At 41.0% G+C, this 16,114-nt stretch overlaps 1 protein-coding gene across 1 annotated transcript in view; it reads left to right on the forward strand.

Moving 5' to 3' along the window:
• SFT2D1 (SFT2 domain containing 1) overlaps window positions 1-13,829 on the forward strand; it is a 753,002-nt gene extending 739,173 nt beyond the window's left edge. Inside the window, exon 8 of the mRNA XM_044069517.1 lies at window positions 13,632-13,829. Within this exon, the coding sequence (XP_043925452.1) occupies window positions 13,632-13,671 (40 nt within the window). The 3' untranslated portion in view covers window positions 13,672-13,829. The remainder of the gene's footprint in view (window positions 1-13,631) is intronic.
• The last annotated feature ends 2,285 nt before the right edge of the window (window positions 13,830-16,114 follow it).

The raw sequence follows: 16,114 nt of genomic DNA on the forward strand, positions 1-16,114 counted from the left end.
ACTTTCGCACACTATGTCTTCTGCCATTTAAAGTCCTGTAAAGGCATTAGACATGGAGCTCAAAGGTAAGGGTATATGTAAATGTGGATGTCCTTCAAGGATGCATCTGCAGTCCTTACAAATGGGTTGTCCTGTCGTCAGGCAGCCCTTCGTTCGGCCGGATTCCAAAGTCTGGGTCTGGCTTCGGCTGGTGTCGCACTTCACCCGACGTCATTGCGGCAGTTCTTCGGGTATAAAGGCATCAGCCGACGCCATTTTCCACAGTCTTTCTTGCCGCGTGGCACCCGAAGCAGAAGCTGTTCGCAAGTGCCGGTCGGTCAGATCCAGAGATTACTACTACCGAATACTACTTCGAAGACTTCTATAAAGCTAAGTACCCCGTTGGGGACTCTTTCTTGCCTCAGCCGATGTCAGAGAAAGTTAATAACTGTTTATCTTGTGGGAAACAAATACCTCATAAAGATTTCCACTCCTATTGCATTCATTGTTTAGGCCCAGACCACGACGTAGCAGCTTGTCTAGCCTGTGCTTCTTTTAACTGACGGACGCTTAGACGTCGCTCGGACTTTGCTGAACAGATTTTCGGCTCCGATTTTGCCTACATTATGCCGTCGGATCCTCCGACTACGCAAATAACCAAAAAGTGCAAAGAAAAGGACCGACACTCGCGGTCCGCGGTTAAGCAAACCACGAGTGTCTCGGTTTCGGCCGAAACCGAGCAAGCGGTTCTTTCTTCAGCCGATAACTTGCCTTCTGCCGAGGCCTCTTCTATCCTGGTAGAAACGGCTTCTGAAATCCAGCCTTCTGTTGCGATTTCACAGGATTTATCAGACACCATTCCCCTAGATATTTCTACCCCTGCACGTGGAGCTGCTAGGCCTCCTCCAGCTATGTCTATTAAGGCCTTTGCCAGGGCTAAAGCAGTCAAAATTTCAAAACCTGTGCCTGCCAAGCCCCCCTCTCACAGGCCCAGCACTAGCTCCCATATGCTTTCTTTGGCAGAGGATCTCATCTCTTTAATTCATGGATCCCAGCCTCATCCAGACAGGGCCTCTCTCCCTCCTCCAGAAAAGAGGCCTAGAGCAGAGCCCCCTGAGCCAGTAGCCACAGATGATTCCTCTGATGATTCAGAACATACAGACCCTCATGAGGCTTCTTATTCTCCTTACGAAGACTCTGATGCTGAGGAGTCCATCCCTTCAGCCTCTCCTCCTGAGGAATTTTCCTTTGGGGAAACCTTGCATGCTATGAGGGAACAATTTCAGTGGCAGGGCCAGGATTTCTCAGATTCTAGAAAAAGGCTTAGGACCTTTCTACACTTGCCACAGCATAGGCCTTTAGCTATTCCTCCAGTTCTATCTGTTGTTGATGATGCATTTAATGATGCTTGCACTGCTCCTGATACTTTACCTCCGGCTCCTGCTAAGCCCGATAGGTACTACAGGGTCCCGGACACTCATCACCACTTATATAAGGCCCCTTTTGCAGATCCAGAGACTATCTCCCAGGGCCCTAAAGCTGTAGCAGCTACTTCTTCTAAAAACCCCCTCCCCTCAGAAAGGGATTCCAGGTCCTTAGAGAGATGGGGTAAAAAAGTTTACACCTCTGCTACTTTGTCAGCTAGAGCTTTAAACTGCCAATTTCATATGATTCAATATCAGGAATTTATGCTTGACCAGTTGACTAAAAAGCTGTCCTCTGAAGAATCTTTAGATAAAAAGTATGTTCAAGAAATGTTACATAACATACAGCAGGTTAGTAACCATTCTTTAAAATGTGGCTATGATGCACTGGAGGCTTCCTTTAGATCAGCCATGACTGGCACAGTTATCAGGAGGCATGCATGGCTGAAAGAGCAGGCATTACCAGACCATGTCAAATCGAAGCTTTTGGATGCACCTATGGACAAGGTCAATTTATTTGGTGCCCCCGCACAGCAGGTACTGAAAAAGATGGAAGAGAAAGCAAAATCTGTGCAAACAGTAAAAGATTTCTTACAAGTTCAACCACCACGGTTTAGCAGGAATTGGCCCTCCAAGAATTGGTCCTTTCCGGACTCCTCTAAGGCACAAAGAGGCAGGAATAGGCGCTCTAGAGGCAGAAACCAATCCAGGGGTGCCTACAGGGGTCGCCAGTGGCAGGGTAACAACCAACGAGGCACGGATACAGCCACCACCACTGCAACAACTCAATCTCAGTGACTTGGCGGTGGCACCGCCTACCAGGGAACAACTAGAAGCACCCTTAGGCGGAAAGCTAACATTATTTTCAAAAAACTGGCACTGCATTACAAGAGAAAAATGGATTTTGCAGACTATAGACCAAGGTTACAGGTTCCATTTCCACACACTACCAGCAAAGAGAGGAATGCCAAACCTACCACCTTCTCAAAGGGCAGAAGCTCTAAAACAAATATCACAATTATTAAGAATGCGAGCTGTGGAAAAGGTACCACTTATGGAGCAAGGGAAGGGATTTTACTCCAGGCTCTTCCTGGTACCAAGAAAAGAAAACAAATGGAGGCCTATTCTAGACCTGTCTGCTCTAAACACATTCCTCATTGTTCCAAAATTCAAAATGCTGACCCTACAGCAGCTTCTTCCCATGCTGGGCAAGGAGTCTTGGCTGGTAACTCTAGATCTCAAGGAGGCATACCTGCACGTCCCCATAAGACCAATTTGCAGAAGATACCTCAGATTTCTTGCAGGATCAGAGCATTATCAATTCTCAGCATTGCCCTTTGGCTTATCTACTGCGCCCAGAGTGTTCACGAAATGCCTGGCATCAGTAATCGCTCATTGCAGACTTCAGGGAATTCAAATCTATCCCTACCTGGACGACTGCCTGATACAAGCGGACAGCAAAACAAATTAACAGAAGACTTACAAAGAGTCATCTACCTGTTACAAGCCCTGGGATACACAGTCAATACAAAAAAGTCAAGGCTGATTCCATCCCAAATAATAACCTTTCTGGGTGCAGAACTGGACACATCAAAACAAATGGCATTTCTAACTGCAGAAAAGAAAAGCAACTTCCTCTCTATTTCTTGGCATTAACAAAGCACAGCCATCTAACTGCAAGAAAAGTGCTACAAGCTCTAGGCTTCATGGCATCCTGCATAATACTGGTCCCTCATGCCAGGCTTCATATGAGAAAGCTACAGTGGTACCTAAAGAATTTGTGGTCTCAGCACAAGCACAGCCTGGAAACCAAATTCCAATGATCCCATGCCTGAAGCAAGAGTTCTTATGGTGGGCTCAGGCCTGTCAATCAAACACAGGACTGCCCTTCTGCAAAAGTCAACCAAGACAAACTATCACGACAGATGCCTCAGACCTCGGTTGGGGGCACACATGATGGACAAGTGCATTCAAGGCCTATGGACTCAAGACCAACTGCATCTGCACATAAATCTAAAAGAAATGATGGCAGTAAAATTGGCAATCCAGGGATTCAGACCTCTTCTCCAAGAAGGCCAGTTGTTGATAAGGACAGACAACACCACAGTTATGTGGTACATCAACAAACAGGGAGGCACACTCATACCCCCTATGCCGGCTGGCACTGGACCTATGGGATGTGGCTCTGAGCTACAACATTCAGTTACAGGCAATTTATGTACCAGGGAAGGAAAACACTCTAGCAGACATATTAAGCAGAACTACAACAGATGCCCATGAATGGATGCTGCATCCGGACATCTTCAAAACCATCACAAGAGAATGGGGATTACCACAAATAGACTTGTTTACATCCCCATACAATCACCAGCTGAAGAAATTCTGCACAAGGAATTACCACCCACTTGCTTGGAAGGTGGACTCCCTATCCTTCAGTTGGAAAAGCCTGACAGCATACGCATTCCCACCACTTCCTTTGATGCACAAGGTGCTTCTCAAGATCAAAGAGGAGCCGAGGATCATTCTGATAGCCCCAGACTGGCCAAGACAACATTGGTATCCACTGCTAGGAGCATGTCCCGGGAACAAATATGGAAACTGCCCCTGATCCCATTACTGCTGACACAGAACAACTACAACATTCTGCATCCAAACCTAAAAACTCTGCAGCTAACTGCCTGGAACATTACATAACAGAAATTAACCCAAATTTATCCCAAAGGGTTAAGGACATAATCCTGGAGGCTCGTAGACCTTCAACAAGAAAGAATTATGCAGCAAAATGGAAAAGATATCTCATCTGGAGTACTGCTAAGGGGCAAGATGTGACACTGGTGAACATAGCCAACATCCTGGAGTACTTGGCGGAGCTCTTCCATACAGGCCTGTCCTATTCCTCCATCAAGATAGATGCATCAGCTATTTCGGAACAATACAGCTTGGATCCTCCTGTCTTCTCGCATCCTCTGCTCAGACAGTTTCTGAGGGGAATTAAAAATGTAAAACCTCCCAGGAAACCTCCATTGCCAGCATGGGACTTGAACTTTGTGCTAGAAAAACTGACTTTACCTCCTTTCGAGCCAGCAGCTACAGCAGACTTGCAATACTTATCCTGGAAGACTGCCTTCCTGCTGGCAATAACTTCAGCAAGAAGGGTCTCTGAACTACAGGCATTAATGGCAGTACAACCCTTCCTGATCTTCCATCAAGATAGAGTGTCCATGAGAACAAATCCAACATTTATGCCTAAGGTGGTATCAGTCTCTTTAAATCAGGCTATCCACCTACCTACATTCTTCCCCAATCCACAGAACAGGGGAGAACAGCTCTTACATACCTTGGATGTGCACAGGCAATTACGCTACTACCTGGACAGGACAAAAAACAATAGAAAAACTGACCAGCTTCTGGTAGCTTATGCAACAGGAAAAGAAGGAAAACCAATTTCTAAACAGACAATCTCCAAATGGATAGGAAATTGCATTAGATTTTGTTACTCCTACCATGGAAAGAAAACTCCAGAGAACATCAGACCTCACTCCACAAGGGCCACAGCCACTACCACAGCTTTCTTACGAGGAGTGGCTACCAAGGACATTATAGAGGCTGCTACTTGGACCTCCGTGCATACATTTGCCAAGCATTATAACTTACCTCTATACTCTAGATCCCGTGCTGGTTTTGCCACTGCTGTTTTGCAAGGGATCCTGACTACACCATAATCTATTCTCATTACCTCCTCCCTAGTTTAGCTATGGTATTCTACCCATTTGTAAGGACTGCAGATGCATCCTTGAAGGACATAGTACAGTTTTGTACCTACCATAAATGTAGATGTCCGAGAGGAATGCATCTGCAGTCAGGATTACCCACCCTCCTTCCCCTCTGAGGTACTCCTAGGGTACTTACCAATCTTCAGCTAGCTTGGGGATCTATTATGGTGTATTTGTTTGTATATATGTACATACATGTTTATTTTGTGTGTTTGCTCTCTACTATTTGGAAACTTTGGCATTTATCAAAATTTAGCCAACCAAGAGGGCACCTGGCATCTGGGGCAAGAAACACTGAGGAAAATGGCGTCGGCTGATGCCTTTATACCCGAAGAACTGCCGCAATGGCGTCGGGTGAAGTGCGACACCAGCCGAAGCCAGACCCAGACTTTGGAATCCGGCCGACCGAAGGGCTGCCTGACGACAGGACAACCCATTTGTAAGGACTGCAGATGCATTCCTCTCGGACATCTACATTTATGGTAGGTACAAAACTGTACTTTCTGGACTGAGATAATGATCTGTGGGAAGAGATTAAACAAAAGATAATACAAAAACTGAAAAATTGGAAGCTCTCTTTTATTTATATGGATACCGAGATACTTTAGTCCCTTTATTTTTATACATAGGTCAAGCATATTTTTATCAACCAGAGGAGAAGTTGTGGTTTGCAACTATTAAAGAGTTGAAGGATTTTAGCTGGGAGAGGAAGAAGACGAGACAAGTGGGATAAGTTGATCCTTCCAATAGAGCAAGGCAGTTTGGGATTACCTGATTTGAAGGGGTATTTCAGAGCTACAAAATTAAGGCTCCTATACATAGCACACAGAAAGCTATAATTCAAAGTAGAAAAGGATGATGAAGCAGGGAGGAAGGTCAAAAAAACAAGGAGAGACTGGGATTTTGGATGTGGATCCTTAAGGAGAATAACAATAACCATACAGAAGTCTGATAAAACAAATGAATGCAGTGATTAGGACTGTCCATAGAGATCCATATGATATAACAGAAGTAAACAGGATATATTACTGTGGTGCTAAATTAATAACTGATAAAGTTACTACCACAGGAACACAGGATGGTGAGGGAAAGGAAGGAGAGAAATCGAATACCATCATGGAAGTATCGAATAGAGAAAAATATAAAGCAATTAAGACGAGAAGTGTCACTGTTGGAAGACTATAGAAGAGGGAATAGATCAACAAAAATACTAAGAAAGATAGGATAGATGTGATAAAAGCAATGTGCAGTATTAGAACAGACCAGGATCTATCATGCACTATCACAAATAAACTAAATATTTCAGCAGAGGCAGAAAAAACTTAGAAGATGCACAGATAAATATAAAGGAAAAGTACAAAATAAGCAATTTATTGATGACCCAAAAAAGTTTTATAGAGAATTGGGAAATAAGGTAAAAGGAATTGAAAGACCACCAAAAAAAGAGGAAATAGATACATTTTGAAGAAGCATCTATGAAGATCCTGTGGACCATAAAGATGCTAAATGGATAGAAGAAGTAAAAGAAAGACTAAGAAGTTTAAAGGTGTAGCATATGAAATGGGATGAAGTAACAGCCAGAGAGACTGAAACAAAGTTAAGAAAAGCCTCTAATTGGAAAACCCCAGGATCAGATGCAGTGCCTAACTTTTGGTTAAAAGTATTAACATCTTTGCACGAAGATTTAGCCATGAGTAAGAACTATTTATATGCGCACCCTGAAGAGACACCACCCTGGCTACCAACAGGCAAAACAATGTGACTACTTAAGAGTGAACCTGCAAGCTACCCATAAAATTATACACCAATAACTTTCCCTCTGACTACTTATAAACTGTATATGGGAATTGATGCTGACAGGGTTTATAGTCATTTAGAAGAAAACTCAATTATGGCAGTAGAACAAAAGGGCAATAAAAGAAAGTCATATGGAACAAAGGATCATTTGTTGTTAAATAAAGTCCTACTGGAGAACTGTAAAAAGGGGAAGAATTTAAGTATGGCATGGAGTGACAATAAAAAAAGCATTTGATAGTATCCGACATTAATGGATAAACGATTGCTTAAAAATGTATAAGATACACTCTACACTGATCAACTACATTACAGTGACCATGAAACATTGGCAGACCACTTTGCAGTTAAGCCATGATAAGACAGATTATTATTCCAGGGATAAACATTCAAAGGGGGTATTCCAGGGTGACTCTATGTCACCGTTGCTATTCTGCCTTGCCATTAACCCATTAAGCTGTTTACTTAACATCTTAAGCCATGACTACAGTTTGGCTCCTAGAAAACAATAAAATATAAAGCCTTATCTTCTCTTTGTTGATGATTTAAGACTGTATAGCTCATCAGCTGAGGAACTAAAAGCACAGCTGCAGGTTATCAAAACTTTTTCAGATGATATAAGAATGTCATTTGGTCTTGATAAGTGTGCAAAAGCAACCTTTAAGGCAGGAAAACTGCAGCACCAAGAAAACATCAGTTTGGAACAAGAATGTGATATAAAAGAACTTTAGCAAGAAGGAATGTTTAAATATTTTGGAATTGATGAAGACTCAGCAGTAAAACATGAACAAATGCAAACAAAACTTAGTAAGCAGTACTTTAGAAGACATATTAATTCTGAAAACAGCGTTGACATCAAGGAACAATTGCGCTTCCTGTCCTAACTTACAGTTTTGGAGTGATTGATTGGCCCCAGAATGTGTTGGATAGATTAGACAGGAAAACAAGGATGCTTCATGCTCACCAGATGATTTATAAAAGTCAGTGTATACCAAGATTATATATTCCACGTTACGAAGGAGGGATGGGCCTCCTTGAAATTGATTACATGTATAGATCTGCAGTTGTGGGACACCACACATCTGCTGACCTCACAAGACTCAAATGTAGTGAAAGTTTTGAAACATGAGAATAAATCTAAGATGACTTCTCTGCTTAATTTAGCAGAAGCATTTCGGCATTAAGCAGGAATGGAAATCAAACATGAAGAAGATAAAAATCAGGCACCAACTGAATGTGCCAAAAAACAAAAAGAATGTAAGGTGAAAGACCAAATGAGAAGGCAAGCTATGCGGAAAAAGCATAAATATAATTGCAAGTATACAAAACTTCTGGAAGAACCTCGTGTTTATCAGGAATGAATGAAGGAATGGTTAAGAAGAGGCAAATTCAAACCAAAAGATGAAAGGTTAATATTGGCAGCCCAAGATAGTGGGCTTACATACACACTGCTTTACAAAATCCATTGAACATATGGGAGAAGCAGACAAATGTAGGTTTTGTAAAATCGAATTGGAAACAGTTGCACACTGTGTTGCTGGTTGTGGCATACTAATGGCAGAAGGACTGTATACTGAAAGGCATAATAATGTGGCAAAACTGTTGCACTGGGGAACTGGAGATTGTGCAAACATTATGGTATTGAAGTGGTTGAAAAGCACTGGAAACATGAGCCACAAAGCATCATAGAAAATGATGAAGTTCATATCACATGGGATCACCCATTACCAACAGTTCCAAAGATAGATGTTAGAAAACCGGGTATAGTAGTACAAGAAAAGAAGACAAAGTAGCATTGATCATTGAAATCACCACACCAGTGACTACAGTGTCTTGCGTACAGAGAGGCACAAAGTCATAAAATATCAGAATCTGCAGGCAAAAACGAGAGCAATGTGGAAGAAAGATACCCAGACAGTTCCAATAGTACTAGGAGCAACAGGTCTTATAAAAAAGTCTGCAATCATATTTAGGTATGTTACTAATCCATGTAACTCCATACGAATTGCCGTAGGAGTCATTACTGGGCATATTGCTGGTGCTGCGAAGAGCACTTTTGGCTGACATCAAAGACTGAAACAATACTAATTTCATGAACATTAATCGTACTTTGACTTAGGAATAAGGTCCACTGACATCATAGTATTAGAAACCCAAAAGAGTTGGAGAAATAAAAAAGAATCTTATGTTCACATAGTAGCAGAAAGTTTTCTAAGATCTAAGCCAACAAGGGAATAGAGAGAGGAGATTCTGCCATTAGGGATGACTGCATTTATGGTACAGAGAAATAAGCAAGAGGGCGCCTGGAATTTACTGGAGAAAACTGGCGAAGATGTATTAGGAGCAAGTAATTAGAGAGTGGAAAGGTAATAGAATGGGAAGAGTCCAAGGATTCATTTGGACTGCAAGCTGTAGATTGCCTTCCCTATCAAGGATTGATATCAGAGTATAGGCAATGAGAAAGAAATAGGGGGATCATAAGTGCAATGTCAGCACTGGTAGAGTTGTAAGTAGAATCTAGATGTTAAAAATGGATAATTAGTAGGGCATATACAATATTGCACGATAACTATAGGAGGAGGTTAGAAAGGATTGGGAAGAGAGATTAGATAAACAACTCACAAAGAAGCAATGGGGGTGGTGTATGCATGGCTCCCAAATATGCAACAGAGTCTAGAAGATTTAGGATCTTTACTTAGAAATGTCTGTATAAGTATTTTTGTACCCCAAGCAGACTCCAAAGAATGTTTCCTCGTGTAGATTGCAAAATTTGAAAGTGTGATTGGGAAGAAAGTGGCAATTGGGAACATATTTTTTGGAAGTGTAATGAGATGACAGGTTTTAAAAATTCCCTGCAGACTACTCTTAACAGAAATACTGGATGAGCAAGCTGGTGTAACTAAGAAAAAAGTTTTTTTGAGCTACGATACTGAATTGGAATTGCCTAGACATAGTAAGCCCTTGCTGAGTTTAATTCGTGTGGTTGCCAAAAAAGCAGTCGCTAGAAAATGGAAATCAGAGTCCAAACCAACTTACTAGAAGAAGTGAATATAGTAACAAGAGATAAAACAACTGAAACTGGGATCTTTAGAAAAGGGTAGGAGCAAATTCCATAGAAAAAAAATGGGAATTATGGAAACAATACATGTAGAATAATGTTTTGGAGGAGGAAAGGGGTTTAAGGGAAGGCAGGAATTGAAAGAGCTTTGTAATGTTTGCTGACAATGTCTGGATAAATTACAAGTGATTTATAATATTTGCAACTGAAATATGTCAGTATGGTTTGTTTTCAAAATGTATGATTGGCTGTATCATAAGTGATAATTTAATAAAGATGTTTCTCGATTTAAAAAAAGAAATGTGACAACACCTTACTGTAGGATGGTAGGTACATTTATGAGTATGTTAATGAACGAGGTGTTTTAAAAAATTAGTGAATAAAAGCAAGGGATGGTGGTAGGCACTGTTACAAGTAACTAAGTACTGAAGTGCCGCAGTAATCAACGATGGACTGGCCCTGAGTATGTGATATCAGTCACTACTGCAACAGTTTTTTGTTAATGTTCACCAGAGAAAACCCTGTGCAAACTACAGTGCGAACAGATAGGTGGGAACTAAGATTTAAGTGAATCACAGTCAGAATGTCTCAAATTTGTGCAGTAACTGAAGAACTTACATAATTCTTTACTTCAGCTTTCCATTTTAGATGTGTTACAAGCATAATAACCAATAAACTGAAACATGTCTGCTTTAGCTTTTCATCTTAATGTAATTAAATGGGAGTCACAACGACGTTTTGGAAAAAAGGGAACTGATCTGGCAACTAAGGCTCCAAGCCAGAGATGGACTGGGGCTTAACACCACTGAATCCATAATCCCTGTTCTAAATTTGAGGACTCTGGACCACAAGAAATTTGGTTAGATGCTGACCATTTTGGAACCAGCGGACAACCTAATTGGTTATAGTCACTTTTACAGTTTATTGAAGTCTGGGGATCCCACAAACCTACCAGAAACGAAGACAAGGGCCACTCTCAATGGGAGACTTTTTGATAACAGGACTCCAGATTCCCTTTCTGGGATACAGGTGGCAGTGTTGTTCTTGACAAAGCGCACTTTACTTGCATTGTTTAACTTTAATTTTAGTTGAATTTCATTTTATTTATATTTCAGGTTTTTTTCCCTACTTAACCACAAAGATAAACCAATAAGAAAGCATTCCTGAAGAAGGGTTCGAAAGCATGGCAGAGTCTGTTCAGTCTACAAGAGACTTTTGCAGAAGATTGCCTATTACAATCTGACCCATGTTCTGGTTATAACTTAGTCTTTCTACTGTTTACTCATGGCAAATTTCACATGTAATCTGGCTTTTAGAAAACTCTCTATAAAACATGGTTTAACCTTTGCAATAACTAAATGGGAAACTCCCAGGATTAACAGCCAAGAGTGACGTCACACATTTTACAATAAAGGCAAATGCCCACAACACACTCCCATGTATCATGGTTGGCTCTTCTTCAGCATATTTTTTGACTGCTTAGACTCCATTTTAGAGATGTTCTTGAGTATTTTTCCATAGATGAGAAACTCCAAGTGAAACAAAAAGCAACTCCAAACCTGGCTTCATCAACGAAGACCATCAAACGAACAACTAGCATAGCTGGACAGCTGGTCCCTTACTCTTAGGGAACTACCTGCTCTCTCTCTCTTTTTATAAAGTAAAGCAAAATAAAAAAACTAGACCAAATTAATAAACCTTGCTCCCACAGGTACATCAAAGCGTTGGGGCCAGTGAAAGCCTGATCCACTGGAGCTGTCTTAGGACTCTGTTCACAAGACTTCCACAGTATGACTGCTCCGGGGTGGTCCTCGTCCTCTTTTAGGCTTTTAACCCTCCACATTTAGTGAGAATCTCTGAATTAGCTAGTTTGTTCCCCCATCACCGGAGGGGCCATTCTCATGACCTGGGCTACCACTTATGATCTGACTCCTCAAGCTTAAAACACAAGTGAATGTTGTACATTCATTGAGTCATCAGTGTGCACCATGTTACTGAGTGTATGTAGCAGTGTTACTGTCTGTTCAGTTAGTTGCACTTTTGGGACGACCCCTTGTAAGTATACATCCTTGCAGGACTGACTGTAGGCAGATAGAGGAGGAAAATAGTTGTGTGGATGGTAATTGCAACTCAGTAATGCTATGCAGTATGTAGTGACATTTTTGAAGATGAGTATGATACTGAGATATATTACCTAAGAAGTAGATTTCAGAGATGCTGAGCTCATGTTCCTGCTGTAAAGTGCATTGGTAAAGCCACACTCAAAAAAAATCATATGCGGTCCAGGAGGCCATACAAAGAAAGGGAAACCAGGCTCATTAAAACATACAGTGTAAACTTAGCAGAATGATGAATGGAATAAGGTAGGGCTTTGAAGAAGTGGGATCAGAGAAGACAAAAGGAGGTAAGTAAAATACTATGTATTTAGATTACATTATTTGGTGGTAAATGTAAGGATGATGTAGAATTGAGGAAGAACAATTATGTAAGTTTGGGGCACAGATGCCAAGTGGAATAAAGGTGGTTCAGCATAAACTTAAAGAAATGCACCTTTATGGAGAAGGTGGTTGGACACATGGCTGTATTGCCTGAGTATGCCTCTTAACCTCTTACCTCAAGAAATCTGGACAAAGCCAAAAATAATGGGGGGGGGGACAAAGGACCAAAATTAGGAGCAGATTTTAAATATTGGTCTTATAAACATAAAAAGCTGCTAGAGCAGCAGGTTTGCATTAGCATGCATTTTCTGAAGGATATGAAGTGTAAAACTCAGATGTCTGTCAGTATTTAGTGACTTCAATCCTCGATAATTTGCAAGAAAGCCACAGTTTTATGAGGAACATACTAAAAGTAAGTAGCAAAGATCTGAACATTCTTGAAAATTCTAGACAGTGCAAGGCATCAGTCATCAGAGATTCAGAGCTGTTTGGCACAGAGAGGATGGAACAGCTTAGAAGGGAGTAACTACAAAATGGGATGGTGCCATAAACTTTAGATTTGCTTCTTCCATCAGTGTCTTCATCTGTACACACAATCTCAGTAGTATGAGTGAAATGAAAGTACAGCTAAGGAGATTCCAGCAGAAGCATCCTTGTAGACTGGACAGACCAAAAGGAAATCTTCTGCCAGCTATAGGCTTGTGTATATATACATGTATGTTTGCATTTCATAAATTGCTACTAGTCCCATCCAGTCAACAGTCTAAAGGATCAAATTTATCTGCCTGCGGTATCAGGAATAATAAGGAAAGTTACTAAATGTGCAATAATCAGAAATGGTAAGTTGGCATACAGGAATTCCTAGTGTTTTATTTAACCAGTGCAAAGCAGTAGAAGACCACAAAAGTATATATTTTAATTAAATCTCTTAATTGAATTAAAAAGGTTATATTAAGTACTACCGACTACTTTGAGCATGAGTTTTAACCTTATATATGAGAATTCAAACTATAACGAGGAAGCCAAATAATATGACTCCAAATAAACTTCATATATGCTTATACTTCTGGTTGCTTATAGTAATTCACATGATTTTGTATGCACAAAAATTTCAACATATGCATTCTAGTTGTAGACTTTAAACAATATTGTTTCTATTTTTCAGAGATGCTGTGATGAAGTGTTGTACCTCCTGTTTAAGCTAAGTTGCAAGGCCTTCGGGGTCAGAGCTGTGAATTCAGATTCTATCTTTTTAAGTATTTATGAGGATGTCAGATCACAACAATCATCCGGAAAATTACTTCATTATTTTATATGTAAATAATGTAGCAGATGTGCCATTTCATAAACTTTACATTTTCAATTGCTGTTTTTGTTACATTATTTCATGCCAAAAAAGTAAATGAAAAATGTATTGCCTTGCAGTAAAATAAATGTATATATTTTCTAGCTTATATGCTACTTTGTACTAAAACATTTCTGTGTACTTGCTTTTATTATGTCATTTTCTTTCTAACATTTTGATTGAATGCTGGCCCCTTTCCCCTGACAATTGGGCTTCTCAGAGTTCCCAAACGTCCTGCAGCTGCCTTTCCAGCAGTCTTCCATGTAAAGATAGATGTTCTTCGTGTTTCACTGTTGCAGTCATTACATTTGGGTAATCTGCTGGCAGGTTGCCCTCAGTCGGCCTGATTAGCAAAGTCTTGGGTTCTGCGTTGGTTGCTGTCCCTTCTTCCATGACGTCAAGTCGTCAGGGGTATAAAACATGCAGCCGATGCCATTACATTAGTCTTTCTTGCTGCGCGGTGCCCGAAGCAGAAGCAGTTCACAAGTGTCGGTCGGCCAACTGCTGCAATTTTCGTTTTCGAGTTTCATAACCGAAGTCTTCAACTAAAGCAAAGTACCCCATTGGGGAAACTTTTTCTTGCTCCTTACCAATGTCAGTAAAAGTTAATAATTGCATTATTTGTACTGTATTCCTTGCCTAGGCCCTGACCACAACGTACCTTGCTCTCCCGGTTTTGTGCTAAATTTAATCAACGCACTATTAAACGTCGGTATATTTTTGCTTCTAAATATTTTGGCTCACGCTTTTATTATCCAGAAATGTTGTCTGTTAGTATTCCGACTACTGGAATACCTAAAAAATGCAAAGAAAAAGACAGAGACAGGCCATCGAGGTCCAAAACTGACGACAACGCTTCTCCTAAGCCATTCACCAGTTCGCCGTTACTCAGTGAGGGGCTTTCGCAGCCCCTGATACCCACTACTTCTGATTCGCATGTCTCTACTGAGACCCATTCGGAGTCCGGTATGCCGCGAGGTGCTTCAATTATGGAACCCGCGGATGTCTCTACCTTAGATGGGTCTGGAGCTGCTGTGCAGGCACCAGCTTCTGAGGGTGTTTACAGACCTTCGGATTTGTATATTAGACCAACGCCATCTTCAAAACTAAGGCCAAAATCTAAATATGTGTCTAAAAAAAACGATGCCTGGTCCACATGTGCAAGCCCCTATGCCTAAAAACAAATGATCAAAATGGCTGAAGATTTAATTACCCTGATCAGGGGTAGCCAAGAGAGGCCTAGGCAAGACATTGATTATGAATCTTCTGAACAGGTTTCTATTTCTTCTGACTCTTCTAATGAACAGGATTTGTCTATACCTACTTATGAGGACTCTGATGCAGAAGATTCCATTCCTTCTGCTTCTCCCCCTGAGGATTTTTCTTTTGGGGAAACTTTACATACCTTACGAGAACATTTTCACTGGGAAAGTCAGGATTTCTCTGAATCTAAAAAGAGACTTGGGGATTTTCTTCTTCTTCCTCAGCATAGGCCTTTGGCTATACCTCCTGTTCTCGACTTTGTTGATGATGTTTTGTTTCAGAATCTAGTGTGGCTCTTGATTCTCTGCCTCCGGCTCCTTGTAAGCCAGACAGATACTACAGAGTTCCTGACTCACACAAATTCCTTTTCAAAAATCCTATTGCAGATCCTGAAACCATTTCTCAGGGTCCCAAGGGCATTAAGGCCTCTACTTCTAAAAATCCTACCCCTTCTGATAGAGATTCCAGGGCGCTGGATAGATGGGGTAAGAAGGTTTGCACTTCTGCAACCTTAGCAATCAGGACTTTAAACTGTCTATTTCATATGCTTAAATAGCAGCATATCATGGGACTGCTTAAACAGAAAATTATGTTAATTTCTGACTGTGTGGAAAATAAAGATTTACAGGATTTATTACATTGAGTTGAACAAATGGGAAACATACTTTGCAATGTGGTTTTGATTCTTTGGAGGCCTCTCGCAGGGCTGCAGTAACTGGGTCTGTGCTAAGAAGGCATGCTTGGCTCAAAGAGAAAACTCTGCCTGATCATGTTAAAGCAAAATTGTTGGATGCTCCTTTACAACAGGACCATCTCTTTGCTAATAAGGCCGAAGAAGTTTTAAAAAAAGATGGAAGATGAAGCTAAATCTATGCAAACTGTGAAAGACTTCTTACAAGTGCAACCTCCAAGATTTAGTAGGTACTGGCCGACTAAGAACTGGTCCTTTCCAGTTCCTTCGAGAGCCACTCAAGTCATACCCAGACATTCCAAAGGCTCCAGGTTTCAGTCACAAGGGACTTTTAGAACAAAACAATGGG

The sequence above is a fragment of the Protopterus annectens genome, chromosome 1.part0, assembly GCF_019279795.1.
Source record: "Protopterus annectens isolate FY-2018-M chromosome 1.part0, PAN1.0, whole genome shotgun sequence".
NCBI lineage: Eukaryota > Metazoa > Chordata > Ceratodontiformes > Protopteridae > Protopterus > Protopterus annectens.